General features: G+C 36.2%; 1 protein-coding gene across 1 annotated transcript in view; it reads left to right on the top strand.

Moving 5' to 3' along the window:
* Positions 1-4,546: 4,546 nt before the first annotated feature.
* TRPA1 (transient receptor potential cation channel subfamily A member 1) overlaps positions 4,547-25,063 on the top strand; it is a 53,817-nt gene continuing 33,300 nt past the window's right edge. Inside the window, exons 1-12 of the mRNA XM_003831328.6 lie at positions 4,547-4,814; positions 8,240-8,396; positions 10,921-11,096; positions 14,562-14,669; positions 16,538-16,646; positions 17,163-17,308; positions 18,345-18,481; positions 20,665-20,713; positions 22,284-22,383; positions 23,082-23,182; positions 24,246-24,415; positions 24,501-24,665. Of these exons, the coding sequence (XP_003831376.1) occupies positions 4,704-4,814; positions 8,240-8,396; positions 10,921-11,096; positions 14,562-14,669; positions 16,538-16,646; positions 17,163-17,308; positions 18,345-18,481; positions 20,665-20,713; positions 22,284-22,383; positions 23,082-23,182; positions 24,246-24,415; positions 24,501-24,665 (1,529 nt within the window). The 5' untranslated portion in view covers positions 4,547-4,703. The remainder of the gene's footprint in view (positions 4,815-8,239; positions 8,397-10,920; positions 11,097-14,561; positions 14,670-16,537; positions 16,647-17,162; positions 17,309-18,344; positions 18,482-20,664; positions 20,714-22,283; positions 22,384-23,081; positions 23,183-24,245; positions 24,416-24,500; positions 24,666-25,063) is intronic.

Raw genomic sequence — 25,063 nt, 5'->3', positions numbered from 1 at the left:
AAAAAATTAAAGGCATACAATTGCAAAAGGAAGAAGCAAACTGTCTTTATTAGCGTTGTCTTATATGTTTAAGATTCTAAAAAGTCTCTTAAAAATCTACTAGAATTAATAAGCAAAGTTAGTAATACTGTAGAAAACAAGATCATTTTGAAAATTCAATTGTATTTCTGTAAACAGCAAATCATCTGATGGTAAAATTAAGAAAATCATTTCATTTAAAATAGCTTAAAATTAATAAAATCCTTAGGAATACATTTAACGAAAAATATGCATGAACTGTACATGGAAAACTACAAAGCACTGCTGAGAGAATCAAGACAGATCTATATAAATTGAAAATATACCATGTTTATGGATCAGAAGACTCAATATTTTAAAAATGGCCCTTCCCACCAAATCAATCTATAGACTAAATGCAACAGGCATACCCAGAAACAATGCTTCATCAGCCATCAAGGCATCCTTCCATCTAGTCAAGTTGACACCTAATATTAACCATCATACTACCCATCTGACAAGAGATTAATAACCTGAATATATAAGTCAAGACCATGTGGTATTGGCTTAAATATAGAGATATTAATCAATGGAAGAAGATAGGGGTCTAGAAACAAACTCTTACATTTGCAGTCAATTGATTTTTGGCAATGGTTTGAAGGCAGTTCTATGAGGGATGTATAGTTTTTTAACAACTAGTAACAGTTGTATATCCATATGCAGTAAAAATGAACTTAGACCTCTACCCCACAACCTGAACAAAAAATTAACTCAAAATTGATCTAGTTAAGAGCTGACACTTCTAGAAGAAAATACTGAAGAGAAGCTTTTTAATTTTGAATTGGCAAAAGTTTCTTTGGCACCCAAAACACAATATAGGAAATTAACAAATTAGACTTTTATCAAAATTAAAAGTTTTGCTTTTCAAAAGGCACTATTAAGAAAATAAAGAGAAATAACAGCTTCTGAAAAAACTTTGCAAATTATTTATCTGATTAAAGAGTTATATTTAGAATAAAGAACTCTTACAATTTAATAGTAAGAAGACAACGCAATTTAAAAAGAGGCAAAAGAATTTAATAAACATTTCATCAAGAAAATATATGAGTGAATAATAAGACATGATAATATGGACAATATCATTAGCCATTAGGGAAATACTAATTAGAGACTCAATGGTATATACCACTAGAATGACCATAATAAAAAAAGATTGACAATACTAAGTTTTGTGAGGCTATGGAGTAAGTAGAATCCTCATACACTGCTGGAGGCCATATAAAATGGTACATCCACTTTGGAAGGCAATTTGGCAGTTTCATACAAAGCCAAACACATACTTATCACATTACTCAGCAAGTCCACTACTAGGTATCTCTCTAAACAAGAGAAATAAAAATGTATGTCCACAGATTTGTATGAAAATGTTCAGAGCAGCATTATTTATAATAGACCCAAACTGGAAATAATTCAAATGTCTACCAACTGGTAAATGGGTAAAGAAAACATGGTATACCCATACAATGGAATACTATTGATCAATAAAAAGGAAGAAACTACTGATATATAGTACAATGTGGGTTAATCTCAAGTGTATTATACTAAGCAAAAGAAGCCAGATACTAAATATTACATAGTGTATGACTCCATGTATCTGAAATTTCTAGAGAAGGCTAAACTATAGAGATAGAAAGTGTGCTCCAAAGACAGATTGAAGGTTGCTTAGGGGTCTGGGTGGGGGAGGGATTTACTGCATCTGGGTCTAAGGAAACTTTTTGGATTGATGGAGATATTCTAAAACTGGATTGTGGAGATAGTTGTATACTTGTATAAATTTACTACAAGTCATCAAACTGTGCACTTTCCATGGGTGCATTTTATGTTTTGTTTCATAAAAGATGCTATTTTCCTTAGCATGTATATTGGGCCCCTTTTCATTAATAATATATCTGGATTAGTGACTTTAAAAATAAATATTTTTATAATTAATTTATAAACAAAACATTTTTAAATTTAAGGAACAAAATAATTAAGGAGAATTTTGGTAATTTAGATTTTTTTCATAAAATGTTATTGAGCAATATGTGCATATAACTATATTTTCCTTGATAATTTAAATAAAATTATTTATTATTATTACTTTTCATTTTCTTGAATAAGGTCCTGTGTAATGTCAAATTGTAATTTGATAATAAAAATTACCTTCAGAAAATTTCTAGGAAGGTTTCTTTTCTCTAATAATTATCATTTTAAGAGTATAATTGATATAAAAAGCTTGCACATTACTGCTATTCATCAATAAACGTCAAATGAAATAAGATCTTGATTGTAAATAGCTAGATACCATCTTGTTCCTGTTTACATTTTGCATTTTAAGACCAAGATTTGCAATTAATCTTGCAATTAGAGGAAGTTGCCCTGCCTGCCTATGAAAAAGATATTTTTGATGGGTAGGAAATAATTTAATGATTAAGAAGAAACAGTCATGGGAATTCCTGAGAGGTCTTAGGAAGACACTGCCTGAAAAGTGCCTAAAATGAACAAGACCCCTATAATATTTTTTAAAAATTAAACTATCTTTTAATCTCTTTGCTTTTATAAGCAGAAAGCAGGAAAAAAATCATATCTATAATATTAACCAACTGTATTTTTCAGTGTTAAAGACAGAGAAGACAAATTAAAAAGAATACATGCTTTGGAGAATGTCAGTGGGGTAGAGAAGCAAGAATGCAGACTCCAGGGGATATTACAAAGGAGGGGTGCTGTTGGCCTGGAGCCACCCTTCTCCCAGAATTCCCCTCAACCATCCATTGCTGGAGTTCCCTGCACTGGCCCACGCTGCCCCCCCACACCCCTGTCACCCCCTGTCTCTCGGGGCCAACAGGGCCATCTGATGCTTGCTGCCATGACATGCCCACTGCCCCAGCTTCCAAAATGACCACTTCGAACATCCTCTTTATTCGGTTTTTGCCTTAGTGACCCTTGCCAGCTAAGTGTTGTGAGAAAAGCAATCGATCAAAATAATCAATGATAAAAAATAAAAAGTCTTAATATTCCTATGAGGCATTTCCATTTTAAAACATTAAACTGGTATATGGAAAATATCAGGTAGGCAGCAATGGCTCAATGAGAGTTATTCTTTTTACCCAACCCTCTGATTCTTTTCTTTATTGGTTTCTCCAAATGCGTTACCTCCTTCAACTAAATCATAGCAAGCTGTGCAACTGATTCTTATCTTGCATACCCTGAACACAGATGCTGATGAGAAAAGAGTGCAAAGGTGAAGTTGAACACCTGTATCTTCCAGCAAGCCATACTCATGGATTCATGATGTGGTTAAGTTCAATATTATCCTTCCAAGGAATTCCACCCCAGGGGTGGAATTGATGGCAACCTGCCATATCCATTGGAAGATTTAGGGGGACCTTTCATGGTTCCTCAACATCATCATGTCCACTCTGCCTAGCCCTAAGCTCAGCCCACCATAGCCCCTAGGTCAGACAGTCCACAAACCGTTACTGAGTGCACCTATGCCAGGTCCTGGATCCACGGGGGTCTTGAGTTAAGTGCTGGAGATGAGCAGGTGAATACGACAATCCAGGGCCTTCAGGAAGCACCGTCTGTCAAAGCAAAAGACTGTCAAGGCTACATTCTGTCCTGTGCAAGGTATAATCAGCCTTGGAAAGAAAGTTTCTTGCGTTCTAGCCTTGTAAACCTGAACTTACGGCAACAGTTTCCTTGTCTGTACCAGACAGTTCCCTTGTCTGTACTTAAAAGTAGAACCAGCCTCTTCGATTGAGACACTTCGATTGACACTTAATGAAGAGCAGTCCTATAAATATAAGTCTCTCAAATGAAGCTGGGGGCAAACAAACTTGCACCAGTCAGCAGTGGCTTACGTTTAACCTCACCTTTTTATTAACCACTCTTTAACACCAAAGTGTGAGGGGGATCACTGTTATTATCCACAGGAAATGAGACCTGATATTCACAGGGACTTAATCTAGTCCCTCAAACCAGTGCTAGGATGTAGCTATTGTCTCAAACGTTTGGAATGAGAAGTTTTGTTAAAAACGTTATTTCCAAATCAAAGAGGCCCCCAGAAGAAGGTGCACGTGGTGGGAAACACAGGTCTGTAGGATTTTAGTTAGAAAAAACTCCTGAAAACTAAAAATCTTTCCAATGTACCCAGTCATTCCCTCTTCCTCTCTCTTTACACCCCCCACCCCCCACCCAACACACACACACACACACACTCACATGCAAGGTTGGGGGGCAGGGCAAGGGGCCTCTTAGTTTATTATAACAAATTCTCTGCAATCCACCCCGACCTGACACGCTTGACTCCGTCAGTGCGCTGCTGCAGCTACAGGACAGCCGGACGGGCGAGTCACTTTGTCCCTGAAGGGGCGAGTCCAAGGCAGACGCGGCGCCGCCGCCCTCTTTGCGAAGGAGGTCTGCGTTTCTACCTCCTCTCCGCGCCCCGCCTGCTTCCTGCACTACAAAAGTAGCGCGGGCTTGAGAACTCCTTCCAGAAGTTCTCCAGGGCTTCCGCAGAACGACTTTTTCGTTGCCCGTGAGCTGCAGCGCGGGAGAGCTCGGGCTCGCGCGGACCCCAGCGCCTGGCCGGCTGACAGCGCTCTCTCGCCCCAGGTGCCCGCGCGCGCGGTGAGCAGCTGCACCAGGTGGCGTCCGGGGTGGGGTCAATGAAGCGCAGCCTGAGGAAGATGTGGCGCCCTGGAGAAAAGAAGGAGCCCCAGGGCGTTGTCTATGAGGATGTGCCGGACGACACGGAGGATTTCAAGGAATCGCTTAAGGTACTCTGGGGGCTCGCGGGTCTGGAGGGGTTCCGACGTGCGGGCGGGGGTCGGCTGGAGGTTTCCTTGCGGGCAGACCTTGGTTTGGAGAAAGCGTGGGGGTTGCAAGCTTTGGGGTGTGTGCACAATCCAAGAGGTGACCCTACTAATGACGCGCCCACACAGCGCCTGCTTTATCTATTTTGTTTGCTTGTTGGTCCAACCGAATTCTTGTTCCTGGACGGGCAACTGCAGTCCAGGGAAACCTACTCAAAAAGTATCTGTATCATCTGGCACAAGATCGGTCAGCTGCCTAAAATCAGGACAATTTGGAATGTGTGCCGTTTCACCTGGACCTTTCCGTAGATTTTGTTTAGAACCAAATAGCCGAATCTGGTAGTCGTTGGATAACTATTTAAGAGTTATGGGGGTTGAGAAGCCTTCTGGTCTAACAGAGTGAAACAGATAAACCAATTGTCTGCACTTAAAGCGTTGCAGAAAATGTCCCCAATAAAACGGAGGCAGGAGTGGCAAATTCCTTCTCCAGGGGTAGGGGCTTCAGGAAACGCTGTGGGGGAGGTGACCTTTTGAAGATGGGTGGGTGACCTGAGGCTCTAGGATGGGCACTTCTATTACTTATGCAGTTCTCGGACCTAAAGGCAGCACTAGCTACTACCTGATGGCATAGTCTAAGGGATAAATGCTGTTGGGTGCTCAGAGCCCACCACTGGATTTCATCAGATTGTCAGCAGGAGAAAGGGGCTCTTTTAAAATGTTGAGACATCATTAAAAAGGTCTCTCCAAACCCTCATCACAAATCTCTTTCGACAGTGGGACCATGTTAACAGTTTCTTAAGAATTCTCCAGGTTAAAAAAAATGCTTACACAAAAACACACATGCTAATAGATCTTGTTTTATTTGCAAAGTTAAGAACTCACAGATTTCCACTCTGATTTACTCACAAAATGTATTTTTGAATACATTTCAAATTGGCACTTGTAGATTTACCTCACTGTTTTTACCAGCTTCATAATATTCCACTGTATGACTAGATCATGATTTATTTAACCAGTGTTGCACTGATGGACACTTAAGCTGTTTTGTGTTTGTTTTGTTTTGCTGTTACACATGTGACAGAGTATGTCTGTGAGTGTAGATGTAGCTTCTCTGTCTGTCTGTCCCTTGGTACCTTTATGGATATGTCTGTATGTCAAAGTCCTAGCAGGGTCAAGAGGTATGTACAGCTTTAATTTTGGTAGAAATTGACAAATTGCTCTCTAAGCAGGTTGCAGGAATTGGCACTATTGCCAATTGTGTGTGTGAGTCAGGCATGTATAGTTAATCACACACACCAAGTAGCCAGGCCTCCCAAGGTGAGTCCGTTGACATGTCCGGTTTGGCCATAGACATTTTTTGTCCTTCTTAATGTTAGCATGATAACTGGTCTTTTGGCTTACTCCAGAGAACTGAGTCATAAATAGATTTCAACCACTGGAATAGTATCTTTACAATTAATATGGTACAGGAAGAAATTTTAAATTTCTAAAATCACCCATGTGGTTTTATTTTCTAGAGATATTTGCTGAAGGATTTCTTAGCAGCGAGTCTCAAAATTATTTGTCTTCGTGTTTCTAATAGTCTTTATTTAGATTTATCATCTATGTAGAGCAACTTATGTTTTTTAAGCCTTTTAGAAGCTACATAGAGTTTGTAGATTGAAGGATTATATATTTTATTTCATTAACTGTGGTAGTTCCATATCATTTTGTAAAAATCTCTTGTTGAACCCATGACAAAGAAACATATATAACACTATGAAGGGTTTTTTAACCTCTAGAGGGATTTTGGTGGTTTCCTAATTTAAAAGAAAAGCTGTATAACATATTTTCTCCAGCACATACACAGTATCTCAGGAACACTAACAAAACTGAAGGATCACAGAAAACTTACAAGATGAGAAATGTGGAAAAAGAACCATTGGACTGATGCTTTTAGCCTTTTCCAATTATTTTCTTTCAAGATAGTGAATAGTTTAGCATTTGACTTTCTATTTTTTATCTCTCACCTTAGTTTCCAACCTTTTGGCCACATTGCTACTTATATGTATTTCATTAAAGCAACCTAAAACAGATGTATTTGATATCTCTGTTTTAAAGCGTTTAGTTAGAATTAGCTTATCTAAAAGTGACCTAGTCTATTATGTTCTGAATCTAATCATATAGTTCAGATTCCAAAGGAATCTGAAGTTACCCTGTGACAACATGAAACTACACTAAATGAATATATGTTTTGTCTAAATGACATCCTTGGCTTACTTTCAGAAATTTAAAAAATCTCTTCAAAGCCTAACAATGTCAGGTACTGATTGAGATGATCTAGTACGTCTGATATGCTCATGTAAAGTATTTAGATGCTGTTTTGTCATTGTGAATTCAATAGTGCCTTGTGAGCATCTGAACCTAGTACTCCCTCTAAAGAGTGTGGAATTGGGTTTGTGTTGACAGCACATCGCTGAACAGACATCCCAAACTGCTCTTTCCGGCACTAGGGAGTGGGCAGCATAATCCCTTTATTACACAAAGAGCATATCAAATTCACGTACCAAAATGCTTCCAAATAGATTTAGGCCAACACTTTCTTTGATAGGATGAGACATGGAAAAAGATCCTATTTCTGCAAGAAGCCCATTTTAAATTTATTACTGAATATGTGTAAATTTGGAAGTGGTTGGATGCTCATTGTCATATCCTGTAGTCACTAAAGTTATATGTAGCTTATATGGAATTGAATTTTTTTTAGTTAAAAAGTAACACATCTCAAGAGACTACCATAGAAGAGTGACTTGTTAGGTACTATTCTGTAATAACAGAAGCAAAAACTAAAGTTCAAAAGTTTAAGAAATTAAGTTTTATTATTCCAACCTGACATTTGATGAATAAATCCTGATATTCTAAATCCTTTCTTAGTTATATTAAGGATACATTAAATACCTTAATACTTCATTTTCACTGATAGCTTTTCTTTTCAGTAGTGAGAAATGCTCTAGTTTTCTTTAAAACAACAAACTGGAGTTTGGACATATATTATCATGTGGCATATGTGACTAGTTATGGTCAATGGTAGAATTAAAGCAAGTATCTGAATCATTTGTCTGGGGAAGATTTCTGCATTTCCTTTACAATGAGGAAGAACGGCCTTTATTTCTAAGCATATATGAACGAGTTCATGATAAAAAAATTTATTTCATGTGTTGATCAATCTTGGGGCATTTTCTCAAACCTTCTTTGTGTCCGTAAACATTTTGTGTATTTGAAGAAAAATATTTACCTCATATAAGCATGATAGATTGTTTTGGATAATAGTAAGCTCTTTCAGGCTATAAAATGATTATAGCCATAAGTTTTGCATATGCTTGTTTGTTATAACGGTGTTTAAATACCTCTAGGTGGTTTTTGAAGGAAGTGCATATGGATTACAAAACTTTAATAAGCAAAAGAAATTAAAAAGATGTGATGATATGGACACCTTCTTCTTGCATTGTGCTGCAGCAGAAGGCCAAATTGAGCTAATGGAGAAGATCACCAGAGATTCCTCTTTGGAAGGTAACAAAATATTATAATTCATCTTCCAGAAATCATTCATCCCATTCAATTAACTAGAAAGAATGGAAGGAAGTGATTTTTAAGGGTAGTTAGTGCCAATTATAAAGAGCCTGTATATTTCACTTAGAATTGTGGGTTTTCCTACACACCAGCACTCCTCAACTTCTTCTACTGAAATACTGCAAAGCATATTACAGAGATCTAGGACACCCCACAACAAGCACAGACTTCATTTGAATTTTTAGGTAGATTGTAAGAATGCATGTACATTTGATGTATTCCTTTATACTATTTCCATTGAGGTTATTTTACATTTAAATTATCATCATTAAATAAAATTGACACCTCAAGAAGGTGTACCATACTCCCACAGTGATGTTTTCCAGATGCCAGCCTTGTACACTCTACCTTGTTTAGGAAATTCAACTGCAGACAATGAAGGAGGTGGATGCCACAGAGATGAAGGCAGTGAAGTGGTGTGATAAGACCTTTGCTATATAAGATAATTCTGTCAATATTGTGGAAGATGGATTAGAAGTGGAAGCCAAGCTAAAAAGTTATTTTGGTAGTAAAGAGAGGATAGGAGTTCACCAGGGTTGTGAGGCTACAAAAAGGAGACAGGGAGAGGTTCAAGAGATATTGGTGTATAAAGTCAATAGTGCTCGACAGCAGAATAAATGGGAAGAGAAAGGGGCAGGGAGTTAGAACTGACTTTGAAATTCTTAAATTTAGGAGATTAGGCTACTAATTTAATCATCCCCCAAAAGGAAGAATATGAGAAAACAGAAAGGAAGTGAGTGCGAAGGTGTGAGATTTGGTCACAGTGAGTTTCAAAGGCCCAGGGGACATCCACTTGGAAATATCCAGCACACAACAGAAATGTAGAAGGAAAGGGGCTGCCCTACAGGAGCGTGATTGCACAGGAAGTCACTGAGACAGTGGAAATGTGTGAAAATCCTTTAGGGGATCACAAAATTGCTAGCAAAGGTAGCTAAGAGTAGTGTACCAACATCAAGAGACAGATGGCAGAGGAAAAGCCAGAAAAAGAGGAAGATAGTGAAAATACACATGCCATGGGTGAAGTTACGGGGACAGAAGAGTTAGAAGGAGCCCTTGCCACAAAGAGATCAAGTAGGAAGGAGATCACGATAAAGCCCCTACATTAGAAGGGTCCAGTGACCTCTATAAAAAAAAAAAAGATTTCTAAAAAGTGATGAGGATAAAAGCCAAATTCAAGTTATTTAATTAGTGAATGGGAGTTTGTAAGTATAGATCCCTGTTTAAGTTTGGCGCCAAATGGAATGATGAATGGAGTGATTCTTCTTGATCAGACAGAACGGTCAAGATATGTGTGTGTGTGGGTGTGTACATGCATGTGTGTGTGTGTTGTTTAGAATGAAACACTTAGACGAATGAAAGGAAATAGTGGAGAGACACATTTTAAAAAGGAGAGAAACAGAAAACATGGCTATATGGTTCCAAGTACCATGTACCGTAGATGGTCTCCAAATCATATTTATGAGCAAATACTTTTTCTCCTTTCCTGGACGTAAAGATATACTGCCACCAATTTACAAGGTTGATAAAGCAGACAGCCATGTCTATTTTAGAATAGCTATAGGACTTTGCAGGATGAAAAGACATATTACTTATATGCTGAGCTCATGGGGTACATAGTACCATATATGGTATTGTAGAAATATGTGGAAACCACTTGTGGCATCAGGGGCTCAAGCTCAAATTCTAGTCCTGTGGTTTATTAGTAGTGTGTCTTTTTTCTCATTAACATTTTTTGAATCATTGCTACAGGCCAGGCACTCTGCTGTGATCTTTAAAGACATGACTTAGTATTATCGTCCCAGTAACATTGCAACATCACAAGGTCTCTCTCTCTCTCTCTCTCTCGTTCTCTTCTCTCTCTCTCTCTCTCTCTGTGTGTGTGTGTAGGTATATGAATATATGTTTTTTTAATTTTTTTTTTTTTTACCAAGTTTGAATACAAGAAAGCTGAGGTTCAGAGAAGTATGGTAACTTTCATACTTCCTTACTAGCTCTGTGATGTTGGCAAGACTTTTAACCTCTCTGGACCTCAACATCTTCCTCCTTCTGAAAATTTGTCATGGTGTTACTTTGCAGGCTATTGGAGGCTTGAATGAAATAATGGTCATGTGAACTTAGCAGAGTGCCTGGGACATAGTTCTTGCTTTTATATAATCCCAATATTTTATTACAATCCCAAAACTCATATAGATAAAAACATATAGCAATAGGAGGATCTATTTCTTATTAATGCTACCTATAGAAATTTAACTCAATTCATAAAGTCACTCTCATGCTTCTATATATTCCCACTAGGTTCCCATTAAATGTTTCGTTAGAACTGAAGCTGTGTTTTTAGTTTCCATAAAAAGATGCAGCTGATTTCATTTGCACTTGGCACTGAGTTTTATAGTGTATAGGCACTCAGGAGGTGTTGAATACAGTCTAAGCAAAATTTAATCCATATTTTGGTTTCTTTTTCTAGTGCTGCATGAAATGGATGATTATGGAAATACCCCTCTGCATTGTGCTGTAGAAAAAAACCAAATTGAAAGTGTTAAGTTTCTTCTCAGCAGAGGAGCAAACCCAAACCTCCGAAACTTCAACATGATGGCGCCTCTCCACATAGCTGTGCAGGGCATGAATAATGAGGTGATGAAGGTAAGGCTACTGGCCGGCTCCAAAGGGCCTGACCGGCGGTGCAGGTGCTGGGACCCAGATCCAGCTCTCTCTGCTTGCACCAGGATGAGCACCTTCTAAGCTTCCATGGCAAACAAAATGCAATTATTACATTTGCTTTACTTGTCACTAACTAATGATGATGATGATGATTAGTTTTGACTTTATTGAATAGTTCTTATTTACCGGGCATTTTCATGAGAGCTTTGTGTGTGTTTGTTTATTAAATTCTCATCTAAGCAAACCCACTATGAAGTAATTCCACTAGTATTCTTATTTCATAGCTGAGTACACTGAGGTGCCAAAAGAATTTGAATAACTTGGCTAACATCACACCACAAGTAAAAATGCAAGACTAAGGAATTTTGTTTTCATCTTTATGTTTTCAGATTTAGGCTTTATCACTTTTACCTGACTGATTTAATGACTAAAAGGAGGAAGGTAATGAGAGACTCAGTGAAAACAGAAAACATAAATATGATTCGCTATTTTTGTTAGAATGGATGGCCTGTCAGACAGATTAGTTAGCAGAAGACATAAGGATACCACTGGGAAACATCCTATTGGTTTTCAAGGTGTAAGAGTAAGTTCGGTCAAATAGAGGAAACCCTGAAAAATTGCTAAAGGGTAAGAATTAGGCCATGGTTTTTAAACTACATCTCAGAGTCTCTCAAACACCCTAGAACACAAACATGCTTAAAGGATGAAGAATGCAATTTACAAATGGAGCATGTTCCAGAAGTTCATTTCTAAGGTAGGCTATTTGGAACTTATAATAAGTTTTCTGGTAGAAACAATATCCAAAGAGTTCCATGAGTTTCAGGCTCCCTTTAGCCCAGAAAACTTCCTCTCAGCCCTCTGAGGCTTTGGCTCCTTTAAGTCTGGCATAAAAGGTTTGAGAGGAGCCACTTTCTGCTTTCCTACTGTACCTTGTATGTGGCTCTATTAAAATTCTTAACACGTGATATTGGAATCAAATGTTCATGTGCTTTTCTTCCCTACTCGCTAATTATCCTTGAGGGAGGAGGTGTGTCTTACTAATTCAAGTATCTCTTATTCCTCAGCACTGTGCTGGTAAATGATGGCTGTTGAATGAATGAATGAATGAGTAAATGGGAGTTCTGGCTGACTGAGAAGAGGAGAGCTGAAGTCTCAGTACCTATGAGATGGGTCAGCGTGGCTCCCTGAAGAGGTTACTAGAAAGTCCTCTGGCAACAAGCTGTTATTTTTTTATTCATTATTCATGAGCCAAGTGCTATTTCTATATCATCTGGGTTGGGCCACTAGTGACTACAGGGACTCCCGCAGAGATATCAAATATTTCCTCATGGAGCTCTGTGCTCCCTCTGAAGGCTCTTTTCAAGAACACATGCCTATTAACTTAATATTGGCCGCGAAAGTGTGGTTTGGGAATTGAAGGCAGGTAACTGTTGAAAGACTATTGTTAATTAGAAAGCAGAAATCTCCAGACCAACAAATACAGAAAGGTAGGTATCACATAGAAATGGAAAATAAAGCTCCTAACTGATTCATAAACTCAGTGATGGACGTAAAACACATTTTCCTGGTGACACCAGGACAAGCAGAAAAATAGAGTTCTAAGTAAAATTGACTCTCCTTTACTTGGTCTTACCAACCACAACTATGTGTAAAAATATTTTCAGACTCCTCTGGTTCACCAGAGATGACAGGAATAGAAGGAGGAGAAGGTGTTTTGGAATGTCTCCCCTCATGCTTGCAAACAGCAATCTTTTCTACCTGCCTCTCCCAGTTATGCCCATGGTCCGGCCTGTAAACACCCAGCCCCTGCGAGTTTAGAAGCTGCTCCATTGACTGCTCCACTGACCTTCCCTCAAACCTTCCTCTGCTGCCTATAATGGTTGTAAAGTAAAAAACTGTCATCCACGCATCACTTCAAGTTCTTGCACAATGATTTATGGTATGCATAATATTCCCTGGGACACATTGGCCTGGGGATTAGGGGGTGGTTTTGTTTCTCAGTAGCCTTCAGACCTTAGTCCTTGGGGCTTTAATTCAAAGTATCCAGTTGTTTGACCCTTCCATGAGGCTTTCCAGATTCTCAACCAAGGCACCTGTGGAGGGCTCACCTCCAAACCTTCCAGACTTCCCTGGTCATGACTGAATTTGAAGTAGGTGCACAGTTTAGTTGCTCTCTCTGGGATCCCTGCCACATATAACTGAACACAGCTATACCTTTATGATCTATGATTCTAAGAGGGCAAAGAGAGAAAAGCCTCTTCTTGTAGACTTTGGTAGGCTATTTTCCATGTGAATCTAGAGTTTCTTAAGAACAGGATGCGATGATGCCTAAAGTCCATGGAAGGAATCTTATGCTCTCATTTCCCTTAATCCGTCAATCATTTCTCCACCTATTCTTATGTACTAAAATCTGAGTTTAATTTTCCTTTATGAGCAGAGCTAATTAATAAACCTAATTCATTTGCTGACACTCACAAGGGATACGTTCTGTTAACAAGAAGCTCTGGTAGGAGGTTGCATACTTTTTTCAAAGAAGTCAAGATTTTTAAGGAACAGCTGATTTAATGAATTATTTTAACATTATTTAATTATAAGGACATGTCATCATTTATCATAGTCTTTCTGCAAGAGGACAAGCCTCCAGTAGGCCAATTCAAAGATTTGATGAGACATTTATATGAGATAATTTTGTTACATTGAATATAAAATAAAGACTAGTCAAAGACCTATAGATGCTTGGGCAGTAATCAGATGGCAGTCAACCAGGTGAGGAGGTAACAGGTCTTCAATGAAATTCCATCAGAAAAATTGCTTGATCATTTTATCAGGATGCTAATTTCTTACATTGTAGAGAAAGTTTCCATTCCAGGCCAAGTTGGAATTAATTGGGTTACACCACACAAAACTCTGAAGAGAATAGAGTGTCCACTGACATGTCCCAAAATTCTTGCAATCCAGGTAAAAGAAAAATAACTGGAGGAGAAAAAAAATCCCTTCCTGCTTTTTCTCCCTCCCTCCTTCTTTCTCTCTCTTTTACTCTCTTCCTTCTTCCCTACCTCTCTTCCCCCTCCACCATGAGCACTTTCTAATGGCTCCACAAATTTATTTTCCTGAAAATATTAGTTAACATAACTTCACTTAATACAAGTCGGAAGTATTAAGTGAAGCTATGATAACTAGTATCTATAATTCTTATTTTATTTATAACTCCAGAACTCAGTATTGCCTTGATTGTTGTGATGTTGAAATCATGATTATTTCATCTAATGGGGAAATTAATTTGTACCCACAATGTGCGAGATTTTATGCCAGATTGTGTGAGAGAAGGATGAATAAAAGATAAACAGACATGGTCCCTGGCATTTGAAAACTTAAACTCTAGTGGAAGGCAAGTACCTTATTTGGAAATCTGCAAAAATTTTGACAATTATTCTCCCCTTTTTTTAGGTCTTGCTTGAGCATAGAACTATTGATGTTAATTTGGAAGGAGAAAATGGAAACACAGCTGTGATCATTGCGTGCACCACAAATAATAGCGAAGCATTGCAGATTTTGGTTTGTATATTTGTCATATCTGTCTGCTTTCTTTATCTTTTCATGAATACAACATGGATTATTATTATTTACAAAAGCTCTTAAGTTTTTCTCCTTAGAAAAATATAAAATACAAAAACTAGGTCAGAAAAAAAGTTGTTCTATGTGTTTTTGTATATGTACTCCCCCCGTAAGAGGATCTGAGATTGCTTATAGAAGACTAATAGTAAAGCAGTAAAGAACATTATGAGAAAATCAAAGTGAAAAGAAAATACAGGCAGGAAAAGTTGAGATGAAGACGATGGTCAGGCTAGAAGGCAAAATACAAAGTATAATGGCCTGGATGTTATAAAGATGGATCAAATGTATGATTCTGAGCTTCTGAATAGTCAAAGAAAAGATGAATATAGTCAGCTGCAGACTTATTTGGCCCATAAGAGAAAAGTCAAAGGAAACACAGCTCCCAAGACCTGAAGAAATTATTGTCATTGGGTCTCAAAAACAGAGCCCTGTATGATGTAATGACAAAGGTTGTTAGCCACATGCCTGAGAGTAGAGCCAGGCTTGTCTCTGGTGAGGCTTCCTGGCGTGGTCCAGTGAAGCGATGGAGATGCTTGTCTACATGACTTCCTCCTGCTTCTGGCAGTGCTCCATATGAGTGTGCTGTTAGAATGCCGGCAAATAGACTTTTTTCAAATATTTGTTAGTTACTTGTATGTTATCTAGGCCAGCATCTGTATTTTTACCACTTGATTTTGCCTCTTCACCATCTCAGAGAATAAGAAAATGCAATTAAATAATTTAAAAATATTTACCTAATGTTTAAATGTGCCATACAAATATGTTTTAGCACCTTTACTAGATGGACTTAGAGACAGGTACATACTCTAAGCTCTCATGATTGGACCACAAAGAGAATAAATGATAAAGAGAATAAAAATAAGTTAACTAACACTCAAACCAAGAATTTAGGAAAAGAGCCTTAAATTAACCACAAGAAAATTGGAATAAAGAAAAGTATTGTTGAAAATACTACAGAAAACAATATATTTTTAAAGTCTGGTTTCCTTGCAAGTTTAATTTATGTGTATACTGTATGATAATATTGTTCAAAAAAGCTTTTACTTAACAACATTATTTAATATATGATTTTACAGAGTACATCTTCAATTTCTGGACTCTCTACATATATATTATATATATATATAATTTCTGGATTATTATGTATAGAGTAAACTGATACTACCTCTAAAAGCTGAGATTACAGGTGGTATTGGCTTCTTCACACTTTTCTACTTTTTCACAATAATTTCTTGTAGTAATTAGAGGTACTTAAAACTGAAGGCTAATGATTTACAGAGAATGGTAGTTTAAAATGATTGGATCACATAAAAATGTAATATAACATTCAGTTCTTCTAACATCTTTTTAGTTAGGAAACTTCATTAGTGAAAATATTTGATTATCATGGCTTAACAAGAGTAGTGGCACATTAATTTATTAATTTTGCATAAATAAAGGGAAAAGAATCTAGGATATATCACTTTATTTGCATAAGAAACTGAAAATAGTTATGGAAGTCATGATAATGTCTTCAAAAATCTCATTAATCCCATTGAAAAATGTGTTGACTTTATTGCTGTGGTATCAAGATAGATGTTGTGTCTACATTGTTACTTCTTTGGAAGATATAAAATATCTCTATTTCAGAATCTTAGTCTACTTCAAAATTACCTTCTTGCCTAGATTTCATAACATATGAAGCTCTCTATATACTTTTATATAGACATATAATAGTAAAATGATATGGGAGAGGCACGTAAATTCTCATCCACCCTTGTGATTTGGGGTTTAACTGGTGTCATTTTTCATTTTGTCTTTTCTTCCAGCTGAACAAAGGAGCTAAGCCATGTAAATCAAATAAATGGGGATGTTTCCCTATTCACCAAGCTGCGTTTTCAGGTTCCAAAGAATGCATGGAAATAATACTAAGGTTTGGTGAGTTGAGGCTTTTCTATGTTATATACTATAAATAAGTCTATTTTGGTGGATGCTATTAATTTGATTTTTTTTTCTTTTGAGATGGAGTCTCACTCTGTCACCCAGGCTGGAGTGCAGTGGTGTGATCTCAGCTCACTGCAACTTCAGCCTTCCAGGTTCAAGTGATTCTCCTGCCTCAGCCTCCTGAGTAACAGGACTATAGGTGCATGCCACCATGCCCATCTAATTTTTTGTATTTTTAGTAGGGATGGGGTTTCACCGTGTTAGCCAGGCTGGTCTCGATCTCCTGACCTCGTGATCCTCCCACCATGACCTCTCAAAGTGCTGGGATTACAGGTGTGAGCCACCACACCCGGCCTAATTTGAAAAATATTTAACAGAATTAAACACAAGCTTTTATGTGTCTCGGTGCCCTCTCATTGTTTTTTTACCTTTGTTCATATTTTTTAATAAAAAACCTCCCTATTATTTATTTTATATATTTGTTATGTTGAATGTTATTTTCTTCTCAAGGTGAAGAGCATGGGTACAGTAGACAGTTGCACATTAACTTTATGAATAATGGGAAAGCCACCCCTCTCCACCTGGCTGTGCAAAATGGTGACTTGGAAATGATCAAAATGTGCCTGGACAATGGTGCACAAATAGACCCAGTGGAGGTAACTCTTCATATTCTATATGACACTTTTATCTTAGAGTTGTCATAAATATGTAAAATGCTTTATAGCTCTTTTACAGTTAATTTAGATTGAAATACATACAAGAAATACATATTTCCTTCTGCTTCTGCAGAAGCAGAACAAGAGAATATCCCAAGTTTCAATCTATGTAAAGAATTTTCAGAGCTCCCCAAAACAATTGCAGACACAAATATAGATACAACAAAGACTATATATCTAGTGCAGTTGCCATTAAAGAAGTTAAGGCCTATCCTCAGAAGATGATAATGTTCAGCCAGGAACATTAAAGCCCAATCATGAATGTATTTGGCTTTAGTCCTACTCAGAAGAGTTATCATTTTTAAATTAAGGACCACTTAACTAATTTCTAAGAATATGTATGTGAACGTGTTGACTGTGTTTGGGATCTGACCTTATGGCAGGCATCTCTGACCAAAAGTGGAGAGTTCTGGCCCTTTTTCCTTCAATGTCTGAGTTTTGGGTGGCAACAAGTTCCCCTCCAAGATACTGCAAAGGCCTGTATTTTCTGTAGGAAGAGAAGATTGGATATTAATCTCATGTGGCTTCTGGAAACTTCATAAAAACTCAGAAAAGCTAACACTGCCTTTTAACTTTTTCTATATTGTCCCTTCAATATAGAAATGAAGGGCTGCCAATGGTGGTATGGGGTCTGAAGTCACTTCATACACTGAATGCTTACAGCAGTGAATGGGACATTGTTCTCATGTTCCCTGGGGAAAAGAATGGCATCCAGACAGTAATGGTGGAAGTGTATGCCAAGAGTTGTTATATTAGAAGGAAGCACAATTGTCAGGTACAATTTGTTTGTGGATGCTTTTCTTTGCAGGTCCATAAAATCAAGGAATATCTATCACATTTCAGATGATTAATGGTGATCACCTGATAGATATTCCTTGATTTTATGAACCTGGGAAGAAAAAGCTCACAGCTGAATATAAGTTATATTCTTTCATTGAGATTTAAACATTGATTCTAGCATTAAAACCCTTTACAGAAGGGAAGGTGCACAGCCATTCATTTTGCTGCCACCCAGGGAGCCACTGAGATTGTTAAATTGATGATATCGTCCTATTCTGGTAGCGTGGATATTGTTAACACAACCGATGGATGTCATGAGACCATGCTTCACAGGCAAGTTTCCTACCTATCATTCTGTATACAGATTTTTCATCTTCATGAGTGAAATTAGACATTGCAAGGAGCAGTTAGCACTAATGCTAGCAAAGATTTTGTGGTTCAAAGGAAAAGGGCAAAGATAACAAAGACCCTGTGGATCAACTGGAATCGCGTATGTTCCTTGGGAATGGGAGTAGAATGTTAAAGAAATTTCACAAAATAAAATCACCTGTGGCATATTCTGATTCAAGTCCAGTGGATGTAGGCTCAAGATTAATTTTCTATGTGCTAAAGAAGTCTACATACACGGTCTTCCAAGCCATTTCTAATCTGTTCCAATTTCTCATATTTATTTTATCTCCATTTTTAGTGATAAAAATGGAGCAGATACATATGGATATGTCACCCCCACGCTAATCCCTCCTGCTTACCAACAATTATAGATAAATGGTTTCAAAAGATATAGTTTTAGGAAATTATAACCAAGTTTCCAAAAACAATAACAAATTTATTTGAAGTTTAACAGAAACACACATCAGGTAAAGTGTATTAAGCCATAGGCTTACTTGTAGACTGGAAATTCAATTCTTTTGGAAAGACAAGTATCAGATGCTACCCATGTGAGTGAAAGAGGTATCTGAGATGAGACTTCACTCTCTTGGTCTCTTCCACACACACGTACACACACACACACGCACACACAGTCAGAGCTGCCAATATATTTTCAATAGGCAACTGGACCTGGAATTCTACAGTATCTCTTAGAAAAAAAAAAAAGAAACTATAGCTACCAATATAAGATCTGTTTCTAATAAATGCACGCAGCAAACCACCAGGCACAATAGGATATGTGTGAATGGAAAGGAACTCCCTCTTAGAATGAATTTGCAACCTAAAATTTTATAGCATAAAACTAGTAAAAAACTACGAAGTTGACCAAAGACAAATTTACTTCCAAGAAAATAGAAATAATAGGGCATTCCAAAAAGAATTTTAAAAATAAAGATATTTGAGACCTTCAAAAATTTAAAGGAAGGAATAATCAGTTACATAAAACTAAATATATGAAGATAACGTAAGATTGTGAAAAACAGATTGTCATATATGAATCCAGGATTGGTGATATGAAAATGATTCAGTAAAAAATAAGTTTAAAAAGCCATTGAAATAAAATGAAAACTCAATAGATAGACTAACCTCTAGACCAGAAATTCTCAAACTGTTGCACATTAGAATCATGTGGGTAGCTCACAAAATCCCAGTGCCAGTTTATAACCTAGAAGATATGAAAATCTTTAAGATGAATCTCAGGAATTAAAGAAAAAAACTCTTTGATTCCAATGTTTCACCAATTTACAAACCCAATGATTTGGTTATTGTTAAAATGTATCTTTAGAACACAGCCTTAATATATTAATATGCATAATGAGAAATTATCTTAGGAAAATGGGGCCTTAATTTTAGAATTTATTCCCTTATAATTACTAAATATAATTAATATATTTTAAATATAATGCAACCTCTTGTCAATAAAATTAACAAACTGATTCTGAAATTTATGTATAAAAGGCCAAAAATAGCTGAGAGAAGCTTGAAACAAAGAAATGAGATTTGCGACAGGAAACACAAAGCTTTAAATCATTAGTATTAACATTTGTTATGGTGTTGCTTATGACTGCCTGTGAGATGATACCAAAATGTTTTCAGTTCTCTCCATAATTATGTTTGGCTTCATAAAAACTCAGAAAAGCTAACACTGCCTTTTAACTTTTGCCAAAGAGAAGCCCCCCAAAGAGGGGCTTTTGAACCTGCAAGTGAATTTGAGGGACACCTTACATGTAGCTGTTCTATTCCCCATGATCATAGCAATACCGGTGATTTCCTTGTCTTTTCTATCTTGGGACAGATGTTACTACTCACTTCAAACATCTTTATGGTGATTTTAGAAGATAAAATAGGTTTCTTAAAGGATGAGGAAGAAAATATGATGTATTTGGTGTTCTCCTATTATTATTACTTTGAAAATGCTACCCTAATCAGAATCAAATTATAAATTTTGAAAGCTTACTAATTCTCTAACATTCTATCATGTCATTTTATGATTAGTTAAATTCACTTTCCGAATATAGTAGCTTTATTAAATACATTTTATTTACGTCAATAGTACTTTAATTATGTTTATAATTCTGTTTTTTCAGAGCTTCATTGTTTGATCACCATGAGCTAGCAGACTATTTAATTTCAGTGGTAACTATTCCTTTTACTGGTTTATTTTTATTACTATTTATAATTGAAGAAATCATATAATTACATAATATGGATTTTCAAAAATGAATCAAATTTTAATTTCTTGCTTATCAGCAAAAGTGTACAAAATGATGATTGACATACTTGGAAGCAGAGTATATTGTGTATGAATACGTAACAGCCAAACTATTAAAGTTAGAACTGTCAAAGCGTAATTTGGATATCCATATCAGTGTTTTTAGTGCAGGAAGTTGACAGATACATTGCAAGGAAAGCTGTTCCCATGGCCTGTAAGAGGGTCTTCCGGGAGTGTGAGCTTGGGCGGTGACCCTTCTTCAGCCCTGGTGGCTTTAAGGTGGAGGCAGGACAGGCAGCACGGGGGGAAACTCCTATCCCAGATGCCTCAGTGCCACCTTTAAAAACTGAGGAGTTGAAAAATATTGTCAAAGATTTATTACAAGTGAAAGCATGAAGCATGAGATCTTTTTCACTCTGGGAAGTGGAATCAGTCAGCTTTTGAGTTGAATTTTAATATGCCCTTTATACGGATGAATGTATGGTGAATTTACGTAAGCTGCACCATATCAGCAATGACGGATTTCCATTTGTAGTATTGAACATGTGTGTGTTGTCAATCATAACTATTGAAATTATGATAATTACACAGAAGAGTCCTGGGGAGACTCATTATATGCCATAAACAATGCATTATATGCCATAAACCATAAACCATAGTCATGCATGGTTTCCTGCAAAGGCTGCCATCTCTTCACCAGGCAAGAGAACTGTGGCAGAGCCTCACTGACCGTGGAGCTTGCCAAGGGGATGTTGCCCCCATTGTCATCTATATTCATTGGGCCCCAAAAGAACAAAGAAATATTCATGTTTGGATTTTAAGCTATTTTTTATTACCCTATATAAAATACAGGATTATTTCCATGAAATTTTAAAAGGCCTTTGATTTCTTGTCATATCAAATATTATAATATGTAATGGTTAACATTGACTTATTCATTTAAAAATATATAACATGATTTTTAAATATAAATTTTCTTAAATAAATGTTTGGCTAAAGTTTTACTTTAGAATTTGAGTGATTTCGATTCAATTATTTCAGTTCATCTATTTCCAATAAAATAGGATTTTTTTAAAAAGTGAATGGTGTTTTGTAAATGTTTCTTAAATCATATATGTAATGAATTTGGGAGACTTTTAAAATTATAGACATTTAAAAATTATTTCTTGCAGTGGAAACTAAACTATTGATCTAAGTAAAAAGATATTATTTTTATGGTTCAAGCGGTAACAAGAGCTATTGCCAGGTGTCAGTAAAAAGCCTAACATGTGAGAATAATTTCTTGTTGAAATTATAAATGAATTTCTTGATTTCTGATGATACAACATATGAACTATAGGAAACTTTCAAATAATTCTATAACTAGTCATATGGTTCAGTGCTAGCCATACTATAGACACTCTATATCAATGAATTACCATTAGTTAGAGATTACAATATATTACGATTTATCTGTTTCTAAGCTCTTTGTTGAATGGTTTGTTTGATTTTTAGGGAGCAGATATTAATAAGATCGATTCTGAAGGACGCTCTCCACTTATATTAGCAACTGCCTCTGCATCTTGGAATATTGTAAATTTGCTACTCTCTAAAGGTACCAAGAGGGAACAAGCCAAGTCTTTTGAAGTACTACTCAATTTGGTTGGATGAACATTCACTGTGTGCCAAATGAACATTCACTGTGTGCCACCATCTATTGTGTGCCAGGCCCTGGGCCAGGTGTTGTGAATTCAAAAATAAACAGAACACTTTTCATGTCTAGAATAATTTTCTGTCCAGTAAGGGAGCATACTTAAAAAGATAATTTCAGAACAATAGTAGAGAACATTTATAAAGCAATTGTTATATCCCAGGCATTTGCTGAACATTTAATTAACTGTCTTTCAATGTATCAGTCCTATGTGGTGTAGGTACTATAACTTTCCCTGTTTTAGATTCTAACCTGGGCCTCTGATAACAAAGGAGCGAGGTGTCCTTCTCTGCTATCTTCTTCTTTCTTGATCTCTAATGTGTCTATACTTATATTTTATGCTTTAAAAGGTAAGGCTTCATGTATTTATGTAATGCATCACATATTTTCTACCCCACTTACACATACAGACACACACACACACAGAGAGTAAGTTAAACCTGATTTTAAATACGTTTAGTTTTCTCATCTAAACACAATTTCCTGTAAACTAAAGGTCGACAATATTTTAAGTCAAATTTTTTTTTGCTAAGTTGAAAATCCACATAAACAATGCTTTAAATAAATGAATAGAATTTATATTTACATAGTGTTTTTTTTAGGTGCCCAAGTAGACATAAAAGATAATTTTGGACGTAATTTTCTGCATTTAACTGTACAGCAACCTTATGGATTAAAAAATCTGCGACCTGAATTTATGCAGGTAATGTATATCTGTGGATTTCCATTAACTGAGTTGGGTTCAACAGAAAATAAACTAATTTTGTTTATTATAATTTTTGTTATTATATAAACTGATTCTGGAATTTTAAAAATGTTTTAAAATAAAGATGACATATTTGACTATTTAGTTACAACATGATGATGGTGGTGGTGGTGATGATGATGACAATGATAATTAATTGTAGTGAGACTGAGTTTTTTAACTTACAAAGAAACTTAATATGCAATCATCTATGATAAAGATAACATCCTTAATTAGTTTGATTTTCTTCATTCTTTGACCATTATGATTTGCATATCAGTGGAAAAGCCAAATATAAGAATGAATTATCAATACTCCACCATCAATTAAGAAAAATTACTCAGCATACTTGACTTGCTGAGGAGAGGATGAAAGCATTATTTTTATATTTATATTCACCAGCTAATACTTACTGAGTGACTAGCACATGTATGTGAAATACATCATATTTTTATCATCAATAGATTTCAATATTGCCACTGTCTTTAATAATCAAAATATATATGTATTCGAATATTTAAAAAATAACAAAATATTAATTGATAGGCTTAAGCTTCTCATTTAGCATTCATTTTTTATTTACTATACATATAAAACATAAAATAAACCTAATGTTTACATCCCATCCATTTTACCTAACAGAACATATTAACATGAAGCTGTTGGGTGTTATTTGGGGGTGGGAGGAAATAAGAGGAGGGGCAGAGGGAAGGGCCATGATCAAATATATTTGAAAAATGCTGAGTTAAAAATGTTAAGTACATTTTCCTATTGGCATGATCTCTCAGATCCTTTAATACAGTAATGTACACTAATATGGTAATGTATACTACATGAAGACAGAGCATTCAACTTCATTCATGTTTATATTACTCTCAAATCCTTTAGGTTATTTACAATTTTGGCCCCAAGGAATACATACTGACCCTTGTTGGAAAATATTTTCCTACAGAATAGTTTGAAAACCATCATATTAGCATAATAGCAGAGTTATTTGTATGATATTAATTTTTTCCTATAGATGCAACAGATCAAAGAGCTGGTAATGGATGAAGACAACGATGGGTGTACGCCTCTACATTATGCATGTAGACAGGGGGGCCCTGGTTCTGTAAATAACCTACTTGGCTTTAATGTGTCCATTCATTCCAAAAGCAAAGATAAGAAATCACCTCTGCATTTTGCAGCCAGGTAAGTGTCAGTCTAGCAATGTATGAACATGTCTTCTTTCTTTTTAATATTTGCCTTGAAAATATGAAACCTAATTTTTTCCAAGTTATGGGCGTATCAATACCTGTCAGAGGCTCCTACAAGACATAAGTGATACGAGGCTTCTGAATGAAGGTGACCTTCATGGAATGACTCCTCTCCATCTGGCAGCAAAGAATGGACATGATAAAGTAGTTCAGCTTCTTCTGAAAAAAGGTGCATTGTTTCTCAGGTGAGGATATATGATTGGGGTGTTTACATAATTTCTTTAGCCATTTTCAGGCTATCTTTTCATTATATTTTTAATTATGAGGTCTAACTTTATATCTCACTAAGTACTTTTATCCAATTTATTTTATCATCAAAACATATGTAACTTCTAAAAATACTGAAAGGGAAGTGAGTATTATTTCCAACTGACAAAGACTTTGAAGTTTATAGCGTTGAAGAACCTTGTTCAAGGTCACAGAATAATTGGCTTTGTGCAGTCTTTCTCAGAACCTTTCTTTGAAACATAGTTTCTCATATTTTACCTCATCATGCTGCCATATTCCTATATAGATACAAAACTGTGGTTGTGTATGTGTGTATGCACGTACACACACACACAAAACATACAAGTTCAAATAC

Source organism: Pan paniscus, chromosome 7 (assembly GCF_029289425.2).
Source record: "Pan paniscus chromosome 7, NHGRI_mPanPan1-v2.0_pri, whole genome shotgun sequence".
Classification (NCBI taxonomy): Eukaryota; Metazoa; Chordata; class Mammalia; order Primates; family Hominidae; genus Pan; species Pan paniscus.
This window is presented reverse-complemented; position numbering and strand designations above follow the sequence as displayed.